At 39.5% G+C, this 26,934-nt stretch overlaps 1 protein-coding gene and 1 non-coding gene across 2 annotated transcripts in view; both read right to left on the bottom strand.

The window, feature by feature from the left end:
- The window catches only part of myo7aa (myosin VIIAa), a 69,583-nt gene that overhangs the window by 22,467 nt on the left and 20,182 nt on the right, over positions 1 to 26,934 (bottom strand). Inside the window, 17 exon segments of the mRNA XM_036584922.1 lie at positions 951 to 1,118; positions 1,602 to 1,829; positions 2,390 to 2,563; positions 3,155 to 3,274; positions 3,394 to 3,520; positions 4,962 to 5,089; positions 6,766 to 6,855; positions 10,185 to 10,265; positions 10,267 to 10,362; positions 12,353 to 12,556; positions 13,325 to 13,642; positions 15,005 to 15,223; positions 15,454 to 15,538; positions 16,916 to 17,010; positions 18,401 to 18,493; positions 20,124 to 20,282; positions 21,912 to 22,049. Coding sequence (XP_036440815.1) covers positions 951 to 1,118; positions 1,602 to 1,829; positions 2,390 to 2,563; positions 3,155 to 3,274; positions 3,394 to 3,520; positions 4,962 to 5,089; positions 6,766 to 6,855; positions 10,185 to 10,265; positions 10,267 to 10,362; positions 12,353 to 12,556; positions 13,325 to 13,642; positions 15,005 to 15,223; positions 15,454 to 15,538; positions 16,916 to 17,010; positions 18,401 to 18,493; positions 20,124 to 20,282; positions 21,912 to 22,049 — 2,523 coding nt within the window.
- On the bottom strand, positions 7,931 to 8,088 carry LOC118818586. Its single transcript, XR_005008100.1, has one exon. It is a non-coding gene; the product is annotated as a U1 spliceosomal RNA (small nuclear RNA).

Here is a 26,934-nt window from a genome sequence, read left to right as displayed (position 1 = left end):
TTTATGATCTATTTAAACCCAGGGCTTTAACAGAAACGGTAACAATGTAAATATCAAAATCACAGATTATAGGGTACTTTCTATTTTTTTTCTATTTTTTCTAATCCCTTAATTTACACCTGTGCATAATGCTTTTGGGTGTTTTGCATTTTTCATTTTTTTTTGAAGATCTTTCTGATGTCTTTTAAAGGGAAATTGGGAGATTCAGGTTTATCATGACTTTAATTTTTAAATAAAAAAAACTCTGTCCCACATTTTCACATCCCGACTGAAACACAAAGAGTTTTAGTCCATAAGCAGAGCCTTCTTTTAGCCACACTACTGCATTTTAGAGCAGGAACTGAGACTCCATCATTGCCCCTCATGGCCACATGAACATTTAGATCCCATTTTGAAGAAAATTCTGAAAATCAGTGTGGAACATTAAGAACCGTCAATACCAGAACACATATTTTCTGCAAATAATAAATTTTTATGTGCTGTAATGAAAAATATGATGAGTTTCTGTGTGATCAGCTGTTCAGAGCTGTGTTTGCTGGTCATGCACTGGCTGCGTTTTTGAATGTTGCTCAAATGAGTTAAATTGTCACTAATGAAACAGCCACTACTGAAACACTTGGTAAGGTTTCAGTAGTGTTATGATTGTTCTGGTAGTGACAAAATGAAATGTCCAATCATTTATTTTAATAAAATAAACATAATTAAGGTTTAGGGTCACTCAAAGCAAAAGCATTTTAGTCTGAAGTCCAAGTCCGAAGTCTGAAATGTGTTTTGAGCTCTGACTTTAAACCAGTTGGTTAGAATGATCTGTACACAAGCGCCTTTAAATCCATGCAGTGGGAAGTTTCTACTCTCTAAGCTTGAAGAAATGAGAATTTGGAGAGGAAGGGGATGGGAAGTCATTAATATCATTAATAATTTAATTTTTAATCTGCTGAAAGTGTACGTGCCTTTTTATGGGCAGCCATGATGAAGTGGGCCCATTTCTCCACCGTCTTGGCGGAGCTGATTTCTCGGTCAGGAATGTAGGACGGAATGAGGCTGAGAAGACGTTCCACCAGGATCTCCGAACCATAGTCCACATAATACTGCTGAGAGGCAAGCTCTGCTAGATCATCCTGAGGGTGGAATGAAAACAAGAGAAGAGGACAAATTAAAGAGGAAAAAAGCAGAAGAAAAGAAGCAGAAAGAAAGAGTAAGCCACTCAAAAGACAGAGGCAAAATATATATATATATGAATGTTTCCACATTTTTTCACGTTACACCCACAAACTTAAATGTGTTTTATTGGGATAGACCAACACAAAGTAGCAAGTAATTGTGAAGTGAAAAGAAAATTATACATAGTTTTCAAAATTTTTTTACAAATAAAAATCTGAAAAGTGTAGTGTGCATTTGTATTTAGCCCCCCTGAGTCAATACTTTGTATGACCACCTTTCACTGCAATTACAGCTGCAAGTCTTTGGGGTATGTCTGTACCAGCTTTGCACATCTAGAGGCTGAAATTTTTGCCCATTCTTCTTTGCAAAATAGCTCAAGCTCAGTCAGATTAGATGGAGAGCGTCTGTGAACAGCAATTTACGCTTCTACTGGTCCTCACCCGGTCACAGCGGTACTCTCCGAATTTGACCCCGCGTACGATCTGCTGGTAGATGAGGTTAGTGGCCACCCCGTCCTCAGTGGGGTCGTGCCAGGGCGTGAAGATTTCCTTCCTAAAGAACAGCCTCCAGGGGGCGTTACGCTCCTGAGCTCCCTGCTCTTTAGCATACTGCTCACACTGTGACACAGCGTCCATCACATGGTCACTGCCGCTGCCCAGAGACGACACCTGGACACAACAGGAAATGAATTCACTCATTCATTCATTCAAATGAGGAGGGGGGGGGGTGAGAGAGAGACAGAGAGAGAGACATAGAGACAAAAAGAAACAGTGAGACAGAGAAAGAAAAAGAGCATTGAAACATGAGAGAAAATACAACAGAGAAGAGAAACAGAGAAAGAGAGAAAGCAAGAGAAGGAGGGTAAAGAAAGAGAGAGAGTGAGAGAAAGTCCAGAGGACAGCTTTTCTTCATTACTACTCATTCTGTCCATCCCTCCTCTTCCTTCTGCTCTTCAGGGGTAGGAGAGGAGCAGTCATAGGCCAAACAGAGAGAGAGAGAGAGAGAGAGAGAGAGAGAGAGAGAAAGAAAGAAAGAGAGAGAGAGAGAGAGAGAGAGAGAGAGAGAAAGAGAGAGAGAGAGAGAGAGAGTGAGAGAAAGAAAGAAAGAAAGAGAGAGAGAGAGAGAGAGAAAGAAAGAGAGAGAGAGAGAGAGAAAGAAAGAAAGAGAGAGAGAGAGAGAGAGAGAGAGAGAGCTACATATGACCCTTCAGGCTGGCCTGTGTGTTCACCTTATCAAACAGGGCGATGTAGAGAGAGAAGCCGAAGCGATCTCTGAGGGTGATTTTGTCTGACAGGGCGTTACACAGCTCCTTAGCTGTGGTGGCCGAGTCGGTCAGCAGTGTCTTCGTGGTCCCATCCATGAAGGTCACGGGCAGCATGATGGGTTTCTTAGACTTAGTAGCCTGATGGGTGAAAACATAAACACAGTGGAAGTCAGTTAGTGTTACAATTGGAGATGAATCTACACTCGAAGCCTCATGTTCTCTTGCTACCAAATAGAAATATATTTGAAATATTCACATGAGTAACACCTACTCTGGCCACTTTATTGGAAACCCCTCTCTCAAGCTCCACCTCGCTGGTGTATAGTTAGAGATTGTAGTTCACCTGTTGATGTACAGTTTGTGTTAGCCCTACATCAGTGGTCAGTTTCTTGGCTGGATATTTTTAGGTGGTGGTCCATTTTCAGCCTAGCAGTGAAACTGACAAGTAAAAGCCCCAGCAACAGTGATTTTGTGAACAGTGATAGTGATTTTGATAAAGTGGCCAGTGAGTGGAGGCACAAGGTAGGTGTTTCTAATAAAGTGGCTGGTGAGTGGAAGCACAATTTAGGTGTTTCTAATAAAATGGCCAGTGAGTGGAGGCACATTGTAGGTGTTTCTAATGAAGTGAACAGTGAGTGGAAGCACAAGGTAGGTGTTTCAGATAAAGTGGCCAGTGAGTAGAAGCACGCTGAGGGTGTGCCTAAGGAGAAGAAGCAGGTGATATCTTACTTGGAGCTCAAGCCAAGAGGGGGGTTGTGTTCTGGTGCCATTCACAAACGTCCTCCTGAGCCTTTCCTCGCAGTACGGAGCGTAACCTGGAGGTCCTTCACTGATGAAGTTCCTCAGGTACTGCAAAGTAAAACCAGTAAACCAGTTGCAAAATTGTATATACTTCGGTATTTCATTATCCACAAATACATGTGAAGATATAGACACATGTCCAAGGTTGTATATCCAACATCTCTCACCTTCACAAACTTCTCGGAGGGGGCAAAGCAGCCCACACACAGGGACAGGAGGATCCAGCCGCGGGCGTGGCTGCTTTTGGACGGGTTCTGGGTCAGCTGCTTACAAATCTGACAGTAGATTTCATCTCTGCAAATCAAAACAACCAGAGCATCGTTTAGAGCTGAGCTTCATCTCAGAAAATGAGCCAAAGGGGTTGTTTGAATTACAAACCACAATATGTTGACATGCATTAAACTGCATTTTAGGGAGCCCCACTGGTGACATCCTGTATACATTAAAATAATGCATGGCCACGACTTAGTAAGGCTTGGGAACAAGATAATTAAGTCGTGGCCACGACTTAATAAGGTGTGGGAACAAGGTCTTAATGCGTGGCCATGACTTGGTAAGGCGTGGGAATGAGATCACACCTTACTAAACACCTACGTTGTGCCTCCACTCACTGGCCACTTTATCAGAAACACCTACCTTGTGCTTCTACTCACTGGCCACTTTATCAGAAACACCTACCTTGTGCTTCCACTCACTGCTTGTTGTTGCCACGCATTTAGACGGGATGTCACCAGCAGGGCTCCATAGCATTTTATGTCTTTTTATTTATTTTTTGCAATTTTTTTGCAACCATATATGTGGACTACACTCAGCTTGCATGAGAAATCATGAATGTTCTCAATTTACACTATTTTTCTATTTGATTTTTCTTTTTATTTTTATATTTTATTTATTACTTTTTTCTTTTGTTCTATAGTCCTTCTATATTGTCTCAGTGTGATCTACTTGCAATATCTAACCAATTCCGATTCTGATTACTACAGCAATAAAGTTCCCTTAAGGTCCACAGCATTAGTGTCAGTTTATGTACCAAAAATAGTCATAATTCATATTTACATGACCATTTTCCAACCTCTCTTTATGCCCCAGAATTAAACTGGCTTGTTTTTGTAACACCTTTTAAACTAATCTATGTAAATGAGCTCTGTTCTGATTGGCTGTGCTATATTGTGCCTCATTCGAAAACCAGTCCAGGTTGAAGCACTCCTTATAACTTCAGCATGGGTGAGTGGAGCTAAACTGCAATGAGCTGAAAAGACGGCTCGTGTGACATCACAAAAACAGTGAATTCAAATCGGGCAGATTTTGCAGCCTAGTTTCCATGTATGGACTGTATGGACTGGAGAATAAAGGGATTGTTTTGAAACTTTAATAAGTTTACATACTACATTTTTACTTCCAAGACATAAGAAAAATTCAGTTTTCTATGATATGGGCCCTTTAATGATATACTGAAAAAAACAATGAATTGAATTTACTTGACTGCAATGTGTTTCAATTCCACCTGAATAAAATATATTACACAAAAACAATTATTTTCTATATAACTTTATAAATGAGATAACATGAAATGCAAAAATTTGACTTAGGTATTTTACACACGTTACTGTATTACATTACATTATTTTTTAGTCTTTGTAATTCATCTTTGGAGTGTTATTTGGGTGTTGGAGTCCTTATGCGCTATTTATGTGATGCTTTATCATCTGAGAATCTGTGGCCTTGCAGGTCTGACCTGAGCGCGGGACGGAGGATGCCGTTGCCGATGATGAAGTGAAGTTTCTCCAGGTTGGACGTGGGCCGGTCCTCCAGCATGCTGTTCCCGTGCACCGTGTACTCACCATCGTTCAGACGCTTGGTCACCTGCCACAAGTGTTAGCTTGATTGTAACACAATTCAAAATCTAACCTATTATATGATTGGACTTCATTTCTGCTATGCTGTGATCTAAGTTTTGTGTTCCCCATGTTCCCATATTTTCTTATTGCTCATAAACACTGACAGCACTCTTACCCACAAATGCAACACAGTGCTGTGAAAAAGTATTTGCCCGTCACATTTAAATGCTTCAGATCCTCCAACTACTTTTAATATAAGATAAAGACAACAAGAGCAAACACAGCATGCAGCCTTTAAATGATCATTCCATTTATTGAAGATCTATTTATCACCCATGTGAAAAAGTAATTGACCCCTAAACCTTATAACTGGTTGTGCCACCCTTGGCAGAAACAGCTGCAATCAAACAATTGCGCTAACTCGCGATGAGTCTTTTACATCATTGTGGAAGAATTTTGGTGTTGTGTGATGTTTTGCTTGTGTGCTTCAGATTATTGTCCTGCTGCATAACCCAAATGCACTTGAGCGTTAGGTCACAAACTGACTGATAGAGAGCAGAATTCATGGCTCCACCAATTATGACAAGTCATCCAGGTCCTGCAGAAGTAAAGCAGCCCCAGACCATCACACTACCACCACCGTGTATCACTGTTGGTATGATGTTCTTATGATGGAATGCGGTGTTAGCTTTGCCCCAGATGTAATGGGATCCATGTCTTCCAACAAGTTCCACTTTTGACTCTTCAGTCCCCAGAATATTGCCCCAAAAGTCTTGGGGGGTCATCTTCATGTTTTTTTTTGGCAAATGTGACTCAAAACTTTGTGTTCTTTTTGGTCAGCAGTGATTTGCCCCTCGCAACTCTCCCATGGATGCCATTTTTGCCCGCCGCCTTTCCTATTGTGGAATCATGTACACTGACCATAACTGAGGCAAGTGGGGCCTGTAGCTCTGTAGATGTTCATCTGAGTTCTTTTGTGACCTCCTGGATGAGTCATCAATGTGCTCTTGATGAAATTTTGGTAGGCCAGCCACTCCTGGGACGGTTCACCACCATGGATAATGGCTCTCACTGTGGTTCATGGGGTTCCAGAGCCTTAGCAATGGCTGTGTAACTCTTTCCAGACTGGTAGATTTCAATGACTTTGTATTACATCTGTATTTGAATCTCTTTAGGATGTGGCATCATGTGCTGCTTTTTGAGACCTTCTAGCTGCTTCACTTTGCCAGACAAGTTCTATTTAAGTGATGTTTAGATTCAACAGGTCTGGCAGTAATCATACCCGGGTGTGACCAGTGAAACTGAACCCGATAATCAACTGAATTTGGTTAACTAGTTGATTTAGTAGCTAAGGGGGCAATTACTTTTTCACATGGGTCCAGGTAGGGTCTGAACAGCATTTTTCCTTCAATAAATGAAATCATCATTTAAAAACAGCATTTTGTGTTTAGGTTACCATTGTCGAATATTAAAAGGAGTCTGATGATCTGAAACACTGAAGTGTGGCAAATATGCAATAGAAGAAACTGGGAAGGGGGCAAATACTTCTTCACAGCACTATATTATATTGAATATAAATAGAAATGTTCAAAGGTGAAATTATGCCTTCTACGAGGTAAGACAGAGCTGAACAAAGCCAAAAACCCTGCATGAGCGTCATCATGAGACCGCGTTCCCATGGCAACCACACTGCCAACTCACCTCCTCAGTAATCTTTGACTTCTTCTTAAGGGTGAGGGACACTAGCTTGTGACGCACACTGTTCTTCTTATGACTGTCAATGTGAGCGTTCTGTAAGAAGGAGGGAGGGGGGGACATGGAGGAAATTTATAAATCATGAAGCAGCTGGACCGCAGCATGAAGCAGCAAGACTCACTACAGAGGCCCAGATTCAGTACTGAAATGTAATGGAAACAGTAAAAATGAGAAAATGGTTAAGTACCATATGTCAGTAGACATTCACTTAATTTATCTTGATTTATCTGCAATGCAACTATGAAATAAATGTACACCGATCAGACATAACATGATGACCACCTCCTTGTTTCTACGCTCATTGTCCATTTTATCAGCTCCACTTACTATATAGGTGCACTTTTTACAGACTGTAGTCCATCTGTTTCTCTGCATACTTTGTTAGCCCCCTTTTACCCTGTTCTTCAGTGGTCAGGACCCCCATGGTCCCTCACAGAGCAGGTACTATTTGGGCGGTGGATCATTCTCAGCTCTGCAGTAACACTGATGTGGTGATGGTGTGTTAGTTTGTGTTGCGCTGGTCTGAGTGGATCAGACAGTGCTGCTGGAGTTTCTAAACACCTCAGTGTCACTGCTGGACTGAGAATAGTCCACCAACCAAAAATATCCAGCCAACAGCGTCCTGTGGGCAGCGTCCTGTGACCACAAACTGTGCAGCAGCAGATGAGCTATTGTCTCTGACTTTACATCTACAAGGTGGACTGACAAGGTAGGAGTGTCTAATAGAGTGGACAGTGAGTGGACACAGTGTTCAAAAACTCCAGCAGCACTGCTGTGTCTGATCGTACCAGCACAACACACACTAATGAAATGAAATGAATCTTTTTAGCCAACTGTGTCTGACCACATCGGAATTAGACCTCCGCATTTAACCCATCCGTGCAGTGAAACACAACATACACACTAGTGAACACGCACACACTAGGGGGCAGTGAGCATACTTGCTCAGAGCGGTGGGCAGCCCTATCCACGGCGCCCGGGGAGCAGTTGGGGGTTAGGTGCCTTGCTCAAGGGCACTTCAGTCACGTACTGTCAGCTGAGGGGATCGAACCGGTGACCTTCCGGTTACAAGGCTGGTTCCCTAACCTCCAGCCCCCAACTACCCCTAAGTCAGGGGAGAGCGTGAACGCAGTCCTCCACTACCAGAAATTATGCAGTCGAGATTCCCGCATTTGGGGAATTTGCAAGGGTCAGCACAACCGAACTGCAATGGCCGAGCCTCGGTGAACCACCTTCGTGATCATGGTGTCGCCCCTGCCAGGTAAGTAACCAACAAACCACCACCACGTCAGTGTTACTGCAGTGCTGAGAACGATCCGCCACCCAAATAGTACCCGCTGAGAGGGTCCATGGGGGTCCTGACCACTGAAGAACAGGGTAAAAGGGGGCTAACAAAGTACACAGAGAAAGAGATGGACTACAGTCTGTAACTGTAGAACTACAAAGTGCACCTATATAGTAAGTGGACCTGATAAAATGGACAGTGAGTGTAGAAACAAGGAGGTGGTCATAATGTTATGCCTGATCGGTGTATAACCTCTGATGTTTCTCAGCCAGAAGCTCTTCAGCATCCCTGATGTTAGTGCTGTAGTGAGTTGTGCACAATGGGATTTGAACAGAGTGTTCAAAGTGTTAATGTTTCACAGTCTAAAATTTCTGTTAGTTGGTTACATTATGTGAAAAATAGCTTGATTCAGCAAAGCACAATCGACTGGTAGTCATGATTTATAAAACCCACTTCATACATTCTTGGCTGCTGGGGTCGCACAAATCTATAACATCTTTAGTCACATGCAAATTCATTACACCAGTATTTAGTGTTCATCTATTAAATACTACACCAAGATGTATGAAGCTTAATCACTCACAACTACAGGAAAGGTTGACCTAAAACACAACACTAACTGGCCACTTTGTCAGAAACCCTTTTCTTATAGCTCCAACTTGCTGGTGGACAGTTAGAGACTGTAGTTTATCTGTTAATGCACAATTTCGTGAACCAGTTTCTCACCATAGAGTTGATCTTGGTTGGATATTTTTGGGTGGCGGTCCACTCTCAACCAAACACTGACAGTGAAGTATGTAAAAACTCCATGCTGCAAAAAATAGTGTCTTGTCAAGTAAAATGATCTTAAATCCAGTCAATATATCTAATATTTCTCCTGTTGAGATTGTTGTAAGCTTATTTTAAGATTATTTCACTTATTTCCAAACATTTTTTACTTGTTTTAAGTGATTTCATTAAGTAAAATTATCTCACTATATTGGCAGAAAATTTTGCTGGTTTTAATAAATGAGCTTGAAAGCAGCTAAATTATCTGCCAGTACAATGAGACCATTTTACTCAATAAAATTACTGAAAACAAGTAAAAAATGTCTAGAAATAAGCAAAATAATCTTATAATTAAATGCAAAACCATCTAAAAATAAGAAATATTAGATATATCGACTAGAAATAAGATAATTTCACTTGACAAGATGCAATTTTTTGCAGTACAGCAACACTGATGTGTATGTGCACCAGCATACAATACTATCTCAGTGTCACCGCTGCGCTGAGAATGGACCACCACTCAAATAAGACAAGACTGGACAAGAGTGGTCCTTTGGTCAGAAACTGACCAATAATGAATGTGGTAGAGGAAGCTGATAAACTGAGAATCAACAGATGGGCTACAGTCCTATATGGTGGAGCTATAAGGTAGGTGGGGTTTATAAAGTGGTCAAGTTTAAGTACAAGGTAGGGTGTCTAATAATAAAGTGGACACTGATGGTATTCTTTAATGATTATACATGCAAATAACTAAAGCACTCAAATACTCAAAAGCAACATTATTACTTTATCTTCTTGCCTAAGTTTGCATCGGTGATCTTTCAAATCATTACCCAAAATCAGGACCACCCAGTTTACATCAAAAAAAGTGAAGACTGGCCATTTGTTTGATTGGAAGGTCATTAACTGGACATACTTTGTATATGTTGTGAGCCCACAAGAACAGAATGAACCTTCTTAGAAAGAAAATCAGATTTAGGTTTCATGGGGCTTTAATGAAACTACTTTTCTTTGCAGAATGTAAACAAACGTTCTTTTCTGCCGTTTTTATGTTACGATAGTCTTAAATAATCAATATCAATGATGAATATATGGTATAATCTCAATCATGCACTCAAGATTCTTCAGCTCCGTGAGATACTGACACTAGTGTGCTGATCTACTCTGCCTTCGGCCTCATGCCCACGTTTACAGAACAAGTGCCAATATCTCACTTACAGCACTCCGTCTTGCCACATCCTCGTTCAATCTTCCTCTATGACTCATCATTTTTGTTTACTTCACACCTTCACACGTCCCCCTGTCCCCTCACCTCTCCCTCGCCCTGCAGGGCCTGCAGTTCTCTCTTGTAGGTTTTCTTGCCCAGTGTCTCGTAGATCTTGGTCATGACAGGGGATTTTCTCGCTGCCGTCGCTGATGGCCGTGTGGTATTTGGGTTCTGGAAGGTCACCCATGAAGCGCAGGACTGTGATCCACACCGCCAGCGCAGCCTGCAGGACACAGAACCAAAACCTCTCACCCACAACCCACTCACCACAAACACTGAGCAGAGCTGACCATCCCAATAACAAACATTCTCATTCGATACAATCTGATGCAAAATGTGCACAAACAAAAAGCACACCTAGTACACTGAAAGAGGTAATGCACCATCTTTACTTGATTCAAATGTGTACATAATTATTACATTAATCAATAATATTATATATCTTGCCTTTGAGTTTGAATCACGTAAATTCAATGTATTGCCAGAGCCAGTTTAAAGGGACTCTGGTCATCTCCTATTCCCCTTACAACACCAAAAACATGGCTGCTGAACGCTGGAGAGCACCCACGAGGAAGTCCTCAATGAATGGAGGTGAATGGAGCTAAACGACTACAAGCGAAAAACTAAACGTTTCTAGCCACTCAAGCAGGAACTTACATTAAAAAAATAAATGAATTTCTGTATTTCTACAGCAAAAAGGTTTTGGCCAGTATGAGGCTAGAATTACTGCTACTGAGTGCTGACTGGTGGGGACTACTGCTACTGAATGCTGATCGGCTGATGGGCAGATCAGTTCATTGGCCATGTAACATGGTTTGCAGTCACTGATGTCATGCATGGGCATAAGTTACTGTTAGAAAGTCCTATAGCTAAAGTATTACTGAATTATGTGTAGTATTAAATATGAATATATGCTGAATATGCAGTTTTTATTATCTTTTATACCTCCAAACACTGCAACTAAAATTCCTGTGTTTGTACATGTTCTTATTGTGGTGATTAAAGAAGAACGTAAAAAAAAGTCCTACAACTGCAGTTTTGTGCTTAAATATATTGCTGTGAACAAAAAAACATATATATCCATTTTGTGCAGTTTTTATTTTTCTACATCATTTGAGCTCAGCAGCTGCCCTTTACATTATGTGAAAATTTCATGATGAATGGACCAATAGAAATGCTCCAAAATTGAAAATCCCTTTACATTAAAAGTTAAGAACATTTTTCGGTAACACTTTCTATAAATGTCACCTTTGTAAGCATCTATAAACACTTTCATAACATGTTACAATGCATTCATAAGACATTATAAACATGGCTATAAATATTTATAAAAATGCATTATACGTTATAGCCATGCTTATTATGCATTATGAATTGTTAACATACTACATTATAAGTACTAATCATAAATTATAAGAGCTCATAAGTTGTATTTGTCCTCTCTAAGTAAAGTGAAGCGTACTGTACTAAAGCCTCCTCCAGTGTTCAGAGTGAGGCTTCAAGTTGAAGTATTTACTGAAGGATTTACTGAAACACTAAAACATACACAGTAAAGCACATTACAGGCTTCAAATGTCAGAGTTTAAACTAGAGCTGCCATCAGTGTTTTACCCAATGTGGGAAAGGTAATGTTCACCACCGTTAGCTTGGTATTTGTCTTTACTTTACGCTCTCCAAGCTGGGACTGACTTCTTTGGCACTGACAGTATAACATGTTATTAACACTATTTATAATGCATTATATTAACAATTCATAATGTATAATAAACATGGCTATAGTTATTCAGTGTAATTCTTTTTATAAATATTTATACCCACGTTTATAATGCCTTATGAATACATTATAACATGTTATAAATGTGTTTATAGATGCTTACAAATGCGACATTCATAGAAAGTGTTACCTATTTTTCCTCTCTCCTGTAAAGTTGCCATTCTGGAGATACTTGTTTGTCTTCGCACAGTTATGGTATGCTAAAATATTTTTTATCATTCTGTGTTGAGAAAGAGTTCATTTTCCTGTATAAGAAGGATTATAAATTATGATTTTGCACATAAGCTCCTTAGGAACTTATTAATTTTAGACTCCCTGGCGCCTGGCCAACACAGAAGACATTGATTTCTCTGGTCTTCCTTTTTTCAGCACATTGCATTACAGTGTATTGTGTTATATTGCCTGGTAATCAAAGAAGGGAGATTCAGGGTTTACATACCAGCTGATCACCCTCGTCCTCGTGAAACAGCAGAGGCTGTTTGAGCGGACGGCGCATGTAAGTGTGTGTGCTGGTGCCCTGGAAGTAGGTGGCAGAAAACTTGGCAAATTTATACTCAGACAGGTCCTCCTCCTCTTCCTCAGGCAGAGGAAGAGCTTCATCCAGATCCTCTTCCTCCAGCTCCTTCTGAGTGCGCTCCAGGTCCTAAAGCACGAAATACACACATCCATTTTTAATGGCCTATATCTTACTTCTGATATATATATATATATATGTATATATACACACACATATATATATATATATATATATATATATATATATATATATATATATATATATATATATATTTTTTATAAGAGGTTTACATATAATATTTGTGTGGGTATAAAAACAGTCATAATAACTTTTTACATGACCATTTTCCAACCTCGCTTTATCCATTAGAACTGAACTGGCTGTTTTATTGTTCATGTGCCCTTACGACTAATATATGTAAATGAGCTCTGTTCTGATTGGCTGCCCTGTATTGTGCCTCTTTCAGAAAGTAGTCTGTACTGAAACGCACCTTCTAACTTCTCTAACTTCAGCTTAAATTGGCGAGGCTTCACTGCTATAGACTAAAATAGGTGTGTGTGTGTGTGTGTGTATATATATATATATATATATATATATATACATAAATGCATTGTTTCTGTGACATCACAAAAAGAGTTTGCAGCTTAGTTTCCATTTATGGACTGGATAGATGTTTTAAAACTTTAAAATGGTTTACATACTGCATCAAACTGTTTTATTTCAATTAAGTGAGGGAAATTCTGTTTTCCATGATTTGGGCCCTTTAAAATTTAAGGCTGTTTGCATGGAGGTGTGATTCAATGGCACGAGGTACCATGCAGTCGTTTCTGTTTAGTGCAAATTGAGACAGGACTAGTCTCACCAAAAGTGAGCACTCTTCACTCACTCTCTCACCTCAAACCCGGCCGGCGCCTGGCCCTCCTGCCCAGGGAAGGAATTGGTGGTACCCAGAAACCCAAACATCTTATCCACCATGTCTGAGTCATTCACAGGCTCATGGCGTGCTTTCTCCATCTGCTCTAGCATCTCCTTCTTCCTGCGCGCCTCCTCTTTCTCCTTCTTCTCCCGCTCGGCGTCCTCCCGAGCCAGCTGGGCCAGACGCTCCTGGTGTTTACGTTCCGCCTCAGCTTTGGCCCGCTTGGCGCTCATCTGGTTCCTCAGCTTCTCCTCCTCAGCCAGACGCATCTTCTCTGCCTCCAGACGCCTCCGGTACTGGAGAAGAGAGGATGAGTGGAAAGAGAGAGAGTAAAAGAGATCGAGCTGAGTGAGGTCAGATACAATACCCTTCAGGTGTTCGGAATCACTCATAATTTTAATAATCTTTGTAGTTTTCAATGCAATAATTACTTGAACAATGTAGATTTAAATACTATACTAAGTTATTGGCCTTGAGATTTAATCACCACTTGAAATACATTTTTTATATATTTATTTATTCATATTTATTACTTTTTTATAAGTTTTATTGCAGACTGTTTTTGTTTATGTGCCTATAAGACTAATATATGTAAATGAGCTCTGTTCTGACTGGCTACCCCGTTTACACTGTGCAGCTCTGTTCATTAATCTAACATTTTTTCTTTCTAGCTTCCTATTAAGTAATTGAAACCTGTAAAGTTGAAAGATGAGCATAATAGAGGCATTGTATGCATTTATCTGCAACCAAATAGGTTTTATATTATTGAAAAATATTGTTTCCAAAAATTTTAATGGTAATATACTATGAAAATATACTAAGAACACCTGGGTAAATTAGATTTAAAAAGCCATTTATTTTAAAAAATACTTACATTACAATAAATGTAAGTATAAAAATAATATGGATCCAAAGTTTTTTAATATGGATCCAAACTTTTTTAATATGGATCCAAACTTTCTTTTAATATGGATCCAAAGTTTTTTAATATGGATCCAAACTTTTTTAATATGGATCCAAACTTTCTTTTAATATGGATCCAAACTTTTTTAATATGGATCCAAACTTTCTTTTAATATGGATCCAAACTTTTTTAATATGGATCCAAACTTTTTTAATATGGATCCAAACTTTTTAAAATATAGATCCAAACGTTTTTTTTTTAATATAGATCCAACTGTCACTGTGGCAGGTCCCCTCTTGTCACTGGCATGGTACCCTCAAGGGTCCATCTCAGTACCTTTAGTCAGGGAACATAACTGTACCATAATCCATTCCAATCATAGTACATTTTTAAGTTGTACAGACTACACACTCTGTCTTTACTCCAGGCTTTTTTATTTTTATTGTTCTGTTTTAAAACATTAGGTTATGAAAAAGTACAATATGTCCATTTCCCCTGGGAAAAAAAAACATTTAAGGTGCCCAATTGGACCTTAAATCCATTGTTATACCTTTGAGGGAACTTTACATCGTTTGTACCTTGATGAATAAAGATGTACCTGCACAGTATTTTTTACAATGTTCATGTTTATTTGCTTTTATTCCAGTAATATATGGTGTTTTTATAAATTATTGCTAAGATAACTGGCTTTTAATAATGTGCTTAGGTGCCTAAGACCAACACAAAGTACTTTTATTCTGGTCCTCTGCTTTACCTCTCCTTTGAGTCTCTTGTAGAGGCGGCGGGCGATCATGCCCCTGGTGTAGGCCTGGATGGTGATAACAGCCCAGAGGCGGTGCCTGAAGGCACGGCGCACCAGGCAGCCTCTGCAGCGGGCCTGGAACAGTGTAATCCTCTGCCGGGCCACATGGTACGTCTGATAGAGCTTCCGCGAGCGATACAGGGCCTGGAGCCGAGAGAAGCCAGCACGCATCTGCAGGACAGGAAGGCACACAGGGACATCAGCATGGCAGGCAGCTCAAGAGCCTGTGAATAGTCAAATTACTGTGAGCAGTTGCTCTTTGGGCTGGTTTCCCAGACCCGGATTAAGCTTGAATGTAGACTCAAAATGATTTTCAACAGTCAAACGTTGCACCGCAAATAAGTCCCTGATGAGGCTTCCAGGAAACCAGAGAATTAACTGCGAAGTTCATCGTGACTCACCGCATCGTAGTTCTTCCGGCAGTAGTAACCTCTCCAAGTTTTCTGGATCATCAGAGCTGCTCTCTTCATTTTAAGGAAGTTGGATCTGTTAAAAAGAATAATAGTGGTATGAACACAGCAGGGCAGCACTGTGGTGCAGTGGGTAGCACTGTTGCCTCACAGCAAGCAGGGCCTGGGTTCGGTCCCCCGGCCGGTCAACCAGGGTCCTCTCTGTGTGGAGTTTGCATGTTCTCCCCGTGTGGGTTTCCTCCCACAGTCCAAAGACATGCAGTCAGGCCAATTGGACATGCTAAATTGCCCCTAGGTGTGAATGTACAGTATATGTCTGTCTGTCTGCCCTGTGATGGACCGGCAACCTGTCCAGGGTGTTTCCCGTCTTCCACCCAATGACCACTGGGATAGGCTTCAGCACCCGACCGTGACACAGAAGGATAAGCAGCTTAGATTGTGTGTGTATGTGTGAACACAGCAGTTATTATTTCCATTACTGGGGACCGTACACTGCTTATTATTATTATTATTACAGCCAAGATTTCACCATATTTAAACATTTTTCACAATAAAATACTGCATTTATCTTTCTCTTTGTAACCAAATCAAGATATTTTCTATAATAATACAGCAAATTTTAAAGTTTTACCATGAGCTGTAGCGCACAGCATCATGGGATCAGTAACTAAAAGTTAGAAAAGGCTTAAACATTTTAATACGAACATTTTAATTGTTTTTCTTCTGATGATTCATGTTTCAGTGTTTTGAAGACTTTAACGCAGACTTTTCACACTGGATTTTTATTTATTTATTCATTCGTCATTCATTCATTCGATTGGTTAATGCTGTAACACTGTGGTGCTCACAAAAATAATACTGTTAATTGATATTGCCAGATACATATAGATGTAAATCTGTTAAATGCGTACGTGTTCACTGATGTTTTTTTTTAAATGAACATAGTTATGGGTCAGGTAAAATTAAAAGTCATTTTTTTTATAGGTAAATAACCTCCTAAATCAGCCACCTCCACCGGCACAAACATCTGTAGACCATCTGTATTTAGTATTCTTTGCAGAATTGATTTCATTTAATAACGTACACCCTTTGTATTCAGTTTCTTTTCGTGTTTTGATCTTGCTTTTATGCACTTAGTTCATCCTTTTAATGATTTGTTTCAGATATTTAAGCTATAGCACTTTTTACTGTCTTACAGTATTTTTTGTTGTTTTTTTTTATTTTTGAGGACTTCGTCTATTTTTCCTTTTGATGTTCCTTTTGCTTTTATTTATTTGATAAAAGTACATGCAATTGCCTTTGCGCATGAAATGGCTAAATAAAAAAAACATGCCTTGCTGTGCTTAATTTGGCCACTAAGGGGGCAATTACTTTTTCACACAGGGCCAGTTGGTGTTGGATAACTTTTTTCTTTCAATGAATGAAATAAAAGAGTAAACGCGTTTGGTCGTACCTGTCTTTAAAACCCCGGACTACTTTCTGGATGAGGATGACCTTGTCAGTGATGGCCTTGTCTCGCTCGATCTCCAGCAGCATGTCATGATGATCCTGTCAAACACAGCGAAACACTCATCATCGCAGTGGAGACCCTGCTGGACTCCAGAGTGCAGGACACATGACAAATGAACAGGACTCTCCATGAAAAACAGTACGGATAAATAACAATCAGACGCGTTTAGAAGCAGCTCCTGATTGATTTGTAGAACATCTCCCATGATCCTGCTCTGATGCTGTCGCTTCCTGTTAGGAAGTGTTGGCAGTGCCCTCTCTTTACTCTTGCTGAGGGGGTTTCCTGTTGCTGTGAGCTGAGAGGCCTGATAAAGCACTCCAGCGTGGAAAACCCGGGCAACGGACAAACTCTCTGCTGACCTCTGACCTGTGCTTTGGGTTTCTTTCCGGATGGCAAAACACAAAACACGATCTTGCTGGCAGAGAGAAGCACATGACCACATAACTAACACAACACTGAGCAGACATTTCCACGCTTGTGTCCAGCTCTTTGATGAGAAACCCTCAGTGTCATAATTTCATCATTATGAATAATGTATGTTGCAGGAGAAGGACAAAGCCTACTTTACTTCAGTCAATGGAACCAGACTTACTTTCCAAGTAATTTCGGGTCATTTCTTTTGGTCCATTAATCACGAAATTTTTCAAATTATGTCAAAAACTGAAAAATGTCAAAAATGGAGATACGAGGTTTTCTTCTGACAGTGGCGATATATTAATCATAAGTAATGAAAATTAAGCCCCAATACCTTTTGGTTTGGTTACTGAGCTTAAAATATTTTTTAGTAACTACTATGAATTATTCAATAATTACTACAAATTATTCAGTACAATTATAAATTATTCTGTAACAATTATGACATATTTAATAATTACTTTGAATTATACAGTAACCAATTTGTATTATTCAGTGACTACTATTAAATATTCAGTAACTATGACAAATTATTCAGTAACTATGATGAATTATTCAATAACTACTACAAATTATTCATTAACTATTATTATTCAATAATTATGAGAAATTATTCATTGACTATTATGAATTATTCAATAACTACTATAAATTATTCAATAAATATTGTGAATTATTTAATAACTACTACAAACTATTCAATAAATATTGTGAATTATTCAACAACTACTACAAATTATTCAACAAATATAATGAATAATTCAGAACTACTACAAATTTTTCAGTAACTATGTATCTACTATGAAACTAATGTACTAAAACGTGGGGGGACCCTTTCACTGCACTGTCACTTCTCATTATGAAATGTCTCTGTCTCTCTGTCTCTCTGTCTCTCTCTCTGTCTCTCTCCCTCTCTTCACACAGGTTTGACCGTGGTCACTATTAGTATGAGCCACTTCCATAACTAGTTCCTGGAAGTGTGATGTAATGCTGGGAGGCGCTTGGCCGGAATACCTTCAGGAAAATTTTGGTCTTTCCCATCTGCCAGTCATCGTCTCTGCCAAGGACGGCCTCGGCAATCCGCTGGCAGGTCCCTCTCAGGTCCTCCTTGAAGAGAGCAAACAAAAAGCAGGATGAATTGGCACTTACGTGACCATTACATGACCGCTTACATCAGCTTGGTGTGCTTTAGTCATACAAAGGTCTCGCAGCACCACAAACAACTACAGAATATTAGAACGGACGTTTCTCGTCAGTGGACAGTGTAAGGCAGGGGTGTCAAACTCAACCACTAAAGGGGCCATATTAAAAAACCTCAACAGATCCGTGGGCAGCTGTGTTTTTATATTATTTTTACTTATCATTTTGCCATAACTTGTTAAAAATATGCCAAAACTACAACGAAAACAAAAATAGGCACTAGCACTAAATACTTAAACGGTTCAAAATAGTTTTATATAAAACAATAAACCACATTAGCTGCAGATAAGTAAACCCCTTTAAATGTCCCCAGTGTACAGCAGGTTTTTAAAACTGCCCATTCGCTTGAACTGGACACCTGCCACCTTTTTTTGTTTGTTTTTGTGGTGCTGTCCCTTAGATTGCTGTTGGGGAGGGGGCGGGAGGACACATTACGTTGCAGTGCGTGCTGGGAACTGTAGTGCAGCGCATGTTGAAATGGGCTAATGTTAACAGAAAATTGAAATAATTTTGCAGGCCGAATAGGATTGCACCACGGGCCTGACCTGGCCTGTGGGCCTTGTGTTTGACACATGGGGTTGTAAGGTAATCCTGTATAATCCTGTATACCAGCACAATGAACATTGTCAGATCTTTGACAGACTTTGATCTGTTCAGAGTGAATCTGTTTGAAGCAACAGTTGAGTAAAAATGAACTTTATTGTGTTTGGTGTCTGAAGGTTACTTCTTTTGTTTTGCACCGAAGCTACAAGGCTAATCAAGTTAACAAGTACTGAGAGTTTATACCACCATTTATGCAACAGTTAGTTCCGGCCATGCAAGCTGATTGGTTGAGAAGCGTTCTAACTGTGCTGATATTTCGCCATAACATCACGTTTTTTTTCACAAACACTGTATCACTCCGCTGAGATGCCGTTGCTAAGCAACGACTTTGACAGCTGTAGGAGACGCTCAAGACATTTGAACATTTTTACTTCTTACTTTGCCACAAACAGAAAATGGACATTTTTAAGATCACATTTGACCGATAGCCGATTTGGTCAGACTCTGAAGATGAGACTACACTAAATTCCCAAACTGTCATCACCACTGAGCAGCTTTTCAGTCGGCAGCTCTGACAGAAGAACAGCTAAACAACCTGGAATCAGCCAGAAATGAACCCAACACCATTCGCCAAACTAAATGGGCTGTAAGATGCTTTACAGACTGGCTGGAACAAAACAACATTAATACTGATCTGGCAAAAACTGACAAAACTGAGCTGAACTTGATATTGCGGCAGTTTTATGGCTCAGTCCGATTTGGTCAGACTCTGAAGATCAGACTACACGTTTGGAACCATCTACAGCACAACGCAAAGAACTCTTTAATCATGCAAAGGGTTCTGTGAGTGTTCATGGTTCTATATAGAACCATTTTCATTACTAAAGAACCCTTGCAGAACCATCTCTTTTAAGAGTGTATGTTATTGTTCATCTTTACAGACACCATGCGTCATACAGGGCCAGAAACCATGTAAGTAAGTCTCTTCATTCACCTGTTTGTATGCAGGCTTCACTCCAGGCATCAGGACGCGATATCGATCCACAAACTCCACAAAGGTGTAGCGGATGGGGTATCCGGCCCGACGGATCCGGATCGTTTCCATCATTCCGGAGTAGCGGAGCTGCCTCACACACAGCTCCCTGTCAAACAGCTGCGAGGGGAGGAAAACGTCAAACACGCCTTTAAATAATTGACTGTGCAAAGAAACTCAAACAGCAACACCAAAGCTACATTTTCAACAAATCTGAAGTTCTTGTTAGTTTATAAGTTTAATATTCATGCTGACGGATGCACTTTGATTCGCCAACCCAGCTAGAAATCTTTTAGTTCTGAGAATATTACATATGTTCTATTAATGTTTTCAGCAGGAAGCTTTTTTTTGTAGGGAACATTCCTTAAAAAAACATCATCATGCAACATAATCTGTTGCCCTGACAACAACCTTAAAACATCCCCCAAATGTTGTCTTAGTTAACATGCAACCTTATTGGAACATTACTTGAAATGCTAAACATCCTTAAAACGTTCTCTGAACATTAGATTAAAAGGTTTTCTTTAAACATTATTTGAACTTCTAGGTAACCTTACGAGGGAACGTTCCTTGCTAGCTGGGAATAACTTCATCTGACCCACAGTAAGCATCTGGGGGCAGTCGTGGGCTGGAGGTTAGGGAACCAGGTCGCTGGTTCGATCCCCTGAGCCTAAACTACGTGACTGAGGTGCCCTTGAGCAAGGCACCTAACCCCCAACTTCTCCCCTGGCGCTGACCACTACTCCAGGCAAGTGTGCTCACTGCCCCCTAGTGTGTGTGTTCACTAGTGTGTATGTGGTGTTTCACTGCACAGATGGGTTAGATTGCGGAGGTGAAATTTTCCCATTGTGGGACTAAAAGCGTCACTTAATCTTAATCTTAATCTTAGTAATAACAGCAATACTAATAATCATAATAACAGCTTCAACTTCATTTCCATAGCACACTTTTAAGCCTCTTAAATGTAAAGGCCTGTATTTTGCCCTTCACTTCATAACTACACAGTTAAAAAGTGGGTCTTTCAAGGGTTCTTCAGTATTTATTCAGTGGTTAAACAGTCATATGCAGAAGTTTGTGCACCCCTGGTCAAATGTTGTTTTGTTGATTTTCTAAGAGAATAAAAGCTCCTCTACATCCTCTACAGAGAACACACTTCTGCACATTTCAATGTACAATTACTGTTTATTTGCTCAATTTAACATATTGGGGGAAAATAAAACATAAAATGAGGCCTGTGCAAAAGTTATGGCACCTTTTATGTTTTGTTGGAAATGTTAAATGTTAAATTCACTTCAACAAAAAATAGTAACTGCACATAAAAATTTCACTGTTGCCAGAATAAAACCTCGAAAACGGTAATTTTACAGGAGAAGGAAAAAACTTACTTTACTGTTAATGTAAGTCAATGGAACCAGATGTATTTCCAAGTAATTTTGGGCCGTTTCTTTTGGCCCATTCGTTATGAAATTTACACACAATGTAAAGGACAACAGGCATTTTCAAATTATGTCAAAAACTGGAAAACGACAAAAGTGGAGATACAAGGTTTTGTTCTGACAGCAGCAAAATTTGCCCTTTTTAAGCATGTTTCCTGTAGAGGGTGTGTTAACTTATTTCCACTTATAAAATCAACAAAACATGTCATTTAAGTAGGGGCGCCCAAACTTCTGCACATGACTGTACATTCAATGCATCGCTTTATTAGTAATCTATGATGTAAGATGTACAGATAAGAGCAGTGGGACTCACCATGGGCTTCTTGTACTCATTTGGTTTGATGCAGCGCACGAAGAAAGGCTGACACACGCTCAGCGTGCGCATCAGCAGCTCCAGAGAACGTTTGAACTGACTGCTCAGCGTTGGAGAACGCTTCCTCGTCTCTGCCCCCTGCACTCCAGGAAACACACACACACACGGACACAGAGAAAAACAGCGAGTCAGGAATGGTGGGAAACAGAGACAGAGAGGATTCCTTTAGGCCCTTCCTTTCCTCTGCCTCTATCCCTCTCTGTCTCGGCCCACCCCAAAAACTCTCTTCCTGTAATCACATTTCTTTTATTCTCTCACGGGAAAGTGTTTGTCCTCAGGTTGTCTCTGACAGATTCATTATCCCGCTAAATGGACAGCATTATTTCTGTATGCTTCAGGGGTTACGGAGAACAAAAGAGGTCCTCAGGGTTACGACTTCAGTCATGCTGTCACCCAATGGATATGAATTAAAGAGCCATACTAGTAAAAAATATATATAAAACTATATTTTAAATATAAATGTGTATCATGTTTCTATTCTATCATGCCATTCTGTAAAAGGGGCTGCATTTAACTGACTTGATTCAAATGTGAACATAATTTCTACATGAATTAGTATCATCAGTGTCCAATTTTTTTCAGATTTTATTCTTCTACATCACTTGAGCACCAGCTGCCCTTTACACTGTGTGAGAATTTCAGGATGAATGGACCAATAAATGCTCCAAAATATTTTGTAATAAACTCCATTTATAGTAATTTACATTAAAAGTAATCAGTAATTAGGGTGACTCCTGTAAAGTTGTCATTTTAGAGCTACGTTTTTGTTCACACTACATCAAAACAATTTTTCAATTTACTTACTGTTGACAATATTACTTCAAATTTTTTAATCTCTGGATAGTCAGTTTTTTCAGTAAGAGCAGCTCACACTGGGAATGAGCTGTAGGGATATATAGGAGGCTTTTTTTTAACTAATTCAAAGCTACACTCTGTAGATTTTGGGATTTGGAGACCTCTCTGGTGGAAATGTGTAACTGCATGCAATGTGCAGAAGCACACTTTCAGTGTGTCCCAGTTCAGGGGCTGCGTCCTTCGGAGGCTGCATTTGAAGGACCGATTGCATCACAGTGGCGCGACTAGACTGTCCCATTTCAAAGGCTCCTTCATATGCAGCTGAGAAATGTGTCCTTCTTTTCCATGGAAACAAAGGATCCAATGGGTGGATCCTTCGCCAGCCAACATATCCCGAGGTTCAATGCGTGTCGGCGAGGATTCGAGAACATGATGGCATCAACAGAGAAGCGAACGGCGGCTGAAGAGTTCACTTTTAAATATAAGTTAAATATATATAAATATAAGTAAGCAGTGAAGCATCTCCAGCTCTAAGAAATGAAAAAATAAACAACTAAAATGGAACAAATTTTCTGGCTCCATCTTTAAAGAATTTTAAAAGAACTTGACAGGAGCGGTGTTTCGTGGCGCAACGGTAAGGGCGGGAACAGCGGGGCTGTGACGCAAACAGAAAATCCGCCGTAGAGCAGACCGTCTCATTTCGGTTCAGCCTTCACGGGTCTAAGCAGCCTTCGAAGGACACACCTTCGTAGACTGCGTCTTTCCAAGGATCCAGCCCCTGAATTTGGACACACTGTTTGTATCATGGGTTGTGCTTTGGAGCCCTTCCCCGAGAGGATGAATCTGAGGATTGAAAGGGAATTCAAAGAGAACTCAGTCAAATTTTGGTGAAGGACACGACTTCTGAGGATGTGAGTGAATTATCTACTGTTGTCATCACATCTTCATCAGTTAATTTTGCATTTGAGACCTAAATATCAAACCATATCTGTTTTTTGAGCATGTGTGTGTGACATTAATATGTAAAGATGAACGATGTGGCATAAAAAACTCCGATCTGATGCCTCTGACTATTTCAGGCTTTACAGGGCGACTCACAGCAGCGCACACTCATCATATTTTAGCCTGTTCTTATTCTTCTGACTCAGTAATGCTGCTTCTTTCAGTTTTAGCCTAAAATCTAACATAGTGCTTCTATTATGGCGAAAAACAATCAAGAATCATCATAGTATGTAAATCATTTTAACAGCTGGTGTTGTGCTATATTTGTTGTCCTGTAATGTTGTATGTGTTCTGTTTGTCATTTTGAAAGTGTTCTTTTGTACCTGCTCATGTTAAAAATGAATATTGGCTAAACTGGCGCATTTGCAGAAATGTTAATCCATGTGTATTGTCCCTGTAAATATAAATAGAATAAACTAAAAAGCTTTAAAAGGATTTTTTGTAAGACACCAAAATGCTGTAAATGCTGTAATATTGATGTTAAACATTATACACTGCTGTTCAAAAGTTTGGAATCACTGTTTTCAATAATATAAAACCAAATGTGTTGCAGGTACATGTAAACACTATATTCTAATATAATGCTATACATTTAAAATATTGCAGAGTATCAGAATTTGCAATTATGATCATTTAAAGCATGAATGGAGCTGTAGATCATTCCATAATAACAGGGAAAGCTCGGCATTGAAAAAAGAGAACGCTTCCATAATAACAGAGAAATACTTGCATTGAGGATGAACTTATCAAAAAAGTTCTTATCCAAAATGTCTCATATTCAAAAAGCATCGACATGAAATGATCACAAATGGATCAGGCTATTATTCAAGGGCTCATATCGCTTTTTTGAAACAAAAGAGTTTATGAAAGAGTCTGTACAGTCCATGTATGAAAACTATGCTGCAAAACAGCTCAATTTGAATTCACTGTTTCAGTGACGTCACTAATACCAGCACGCTTTCGATTCATCTGCCTATTTAGCCTACAGCAGTTTAGCTGTAGTGTTTCAGCCTGCACTGCTTTTTGAATGAGGCGCAATGCAGTGCAGAACAGAGCTCATTTACATATATCAGTCTTAAAGGCACAGTAACAAAAAACACCCTGTTTCATTCTAAGGTTCAAGATAGGTTGGAAAATGGTCATGTATAAATTCAAGATGACTGTTTTAAGCACATGAACCCAAATAAACCTCATAAGTGGACCTCAGCAGAAAAAACTGAATACAAGAAAAATATACAATATGTGCCCTTTAGTAGCCTTTACTATTTTTTAAAATATGTCTTAACTTGATGCCAATTTCATAACATTTCAATCTACATTATATTAGTTATTATGGAATAACAACTAATAACATGACAAGTGATTCCAAACTTTAGAACAGTATTGTATGCAGAATGTTATAGGATCTAAGACAAAAGGCCACTGTGAAATGGATCTATAACCCCATTTCCAAAAAAAAGTTGGGATGCTGTGCAAAATGCAAATAAAAACAACATGCAATGATAAGCAAATCATCTAAACCCTACATTTCATTGAAAATAGTACAAAGACAACATTTTAGTGTTTTTTAAAAAATATATATGCCCATTTTGAATTTGATGCCAACAACATGTTCCAAAAAAGTTGAGACAGGGACAACAAAAGAAAAGTAAAGTTGTGTAATGCTAAAAGAAAAACCTGGTGGTTGACTGGCAGTAACATGATTGGGTATAAAAAGAGCATCTCAGAGAGTGCAACAATTTAAGAATAATGTTTCACAATGTAAAACAGCAAAGAACTTTTGCTTTTCATCATCTACGGTACATAATATCATTAAAAGATTCAGAGAATCTGGAGAAATCTCTGTATGCAAGAGACAAGGCTGAAAACCAGTATTTGCTGGCTGTGATCTTTGGGCCCTCAGACAGCACTGCATTAAAAATAGACATGATTCTGTAGTGGAAATCACTGCATGGGCTCAGAAACACTTCTAAAAACCACTGTCTGTGAACACAGTTCATCACTGCATCCATAAATGCAAGTTAAAACTGTAAAACACAAAGAAGCAACCAAATATAAACAGGATCCAGAAACTCTGCCACCTTCTCTGGGCCCGAGCTCACTTAAAATGGACTGAGAGGATATGGAAAAGTGTCCTGTGGTCCTACGAGTCAACATTTGAAATTCTTTATGTAAATCATGGACGCTGTGTCCTCCGGGTTAAAGACCACTCAGCTTGTTATCACTGCACAGATCAAAAGCCAGTATTCATGATGGTATAGGGGTGCATTAGTGCACATGGCATGGTTGACGTGCACATCTGTGAGGGCACCATTAATGCTGAACGATATATACATGTTTTGGCAACATATGCTGCCATACAGACAACGTCTTTTTCAGGGAAGGCCTTGATTATTTCAACAAGCCACATTCTGCATGTATTACAACAGGATTGCTCCATATTAAAAGAGTCTGGGTGCTAAATTGACCTGCCTGCAGTCCAGACCTGTCACCACTGAAAACATTTGGTGCATCATGTAATGAAAAATACAACAAAGGAGACCCTGAACTGATGAGCAGCTGAAATCCAATATCAAACAATAATGGGAAAACATTTCACTTTCAAAACTACAGCAGTCGGTCTCCTCAGTGTTGTTAAAAGAAGAGGTGATGAAACACAGTGGTAAACATGCCCCCAACTTTTTTGGAATGTGTTGTTGGCATCAAATTCAAAATGGGCATATATTTTTCAAAAAACAATAAAATTTCTCAGTTTCAACATCTGATATGTTGTCTTTGTATTATTTTCTTTTATAGAAATGGTTTACATGATTTGCATATCATTGCATTGTTATTTTATTTACATTCTGCACAGCATCCCATCTTTTTTGGAAATGGGGTTGTACTTCTCTCTGAATGGAATGGAGTTGTTCACTTCTGTGCTCTTCATGCTTGTATGAACTCTAATCCAGACTGAACACAAAGACAATTACTGTGCCACATCATAAATAAATAAATAAACATGTTTGCTATTTCAGCAAATACTATCTGGTTCAGCACAGAAGTGCAAAACTGCAGGTTAAAGACAACAGGAAACAGGAGGTGATGTCACTGCTCTGGGATGGAGGCTGTTTTCTCGGTGAGGTTAGTGTTCAGTGAATGATGAGTGATGCTGGTTGGGATGCTG

This window comes from Colossoma macropomum, unplaced genomic scaffold, assembly GCF_904425465.1.
Source record: "Colossoma macropomum unplaced genomic scaffold, Colossoma_macropomum, whole genome shotgun sequence".
Lineage (NCBI taxonomy): Eukaryota > Metazoa > Chordata > Actinopteri > Characiformes > Serrasalmidae > Colossoma > Colossoma macropomum.
Note: the sequence above shows the minus strand (reverse complement) of the source record. Positions and strands in the feature narration are given on the sequence as shown.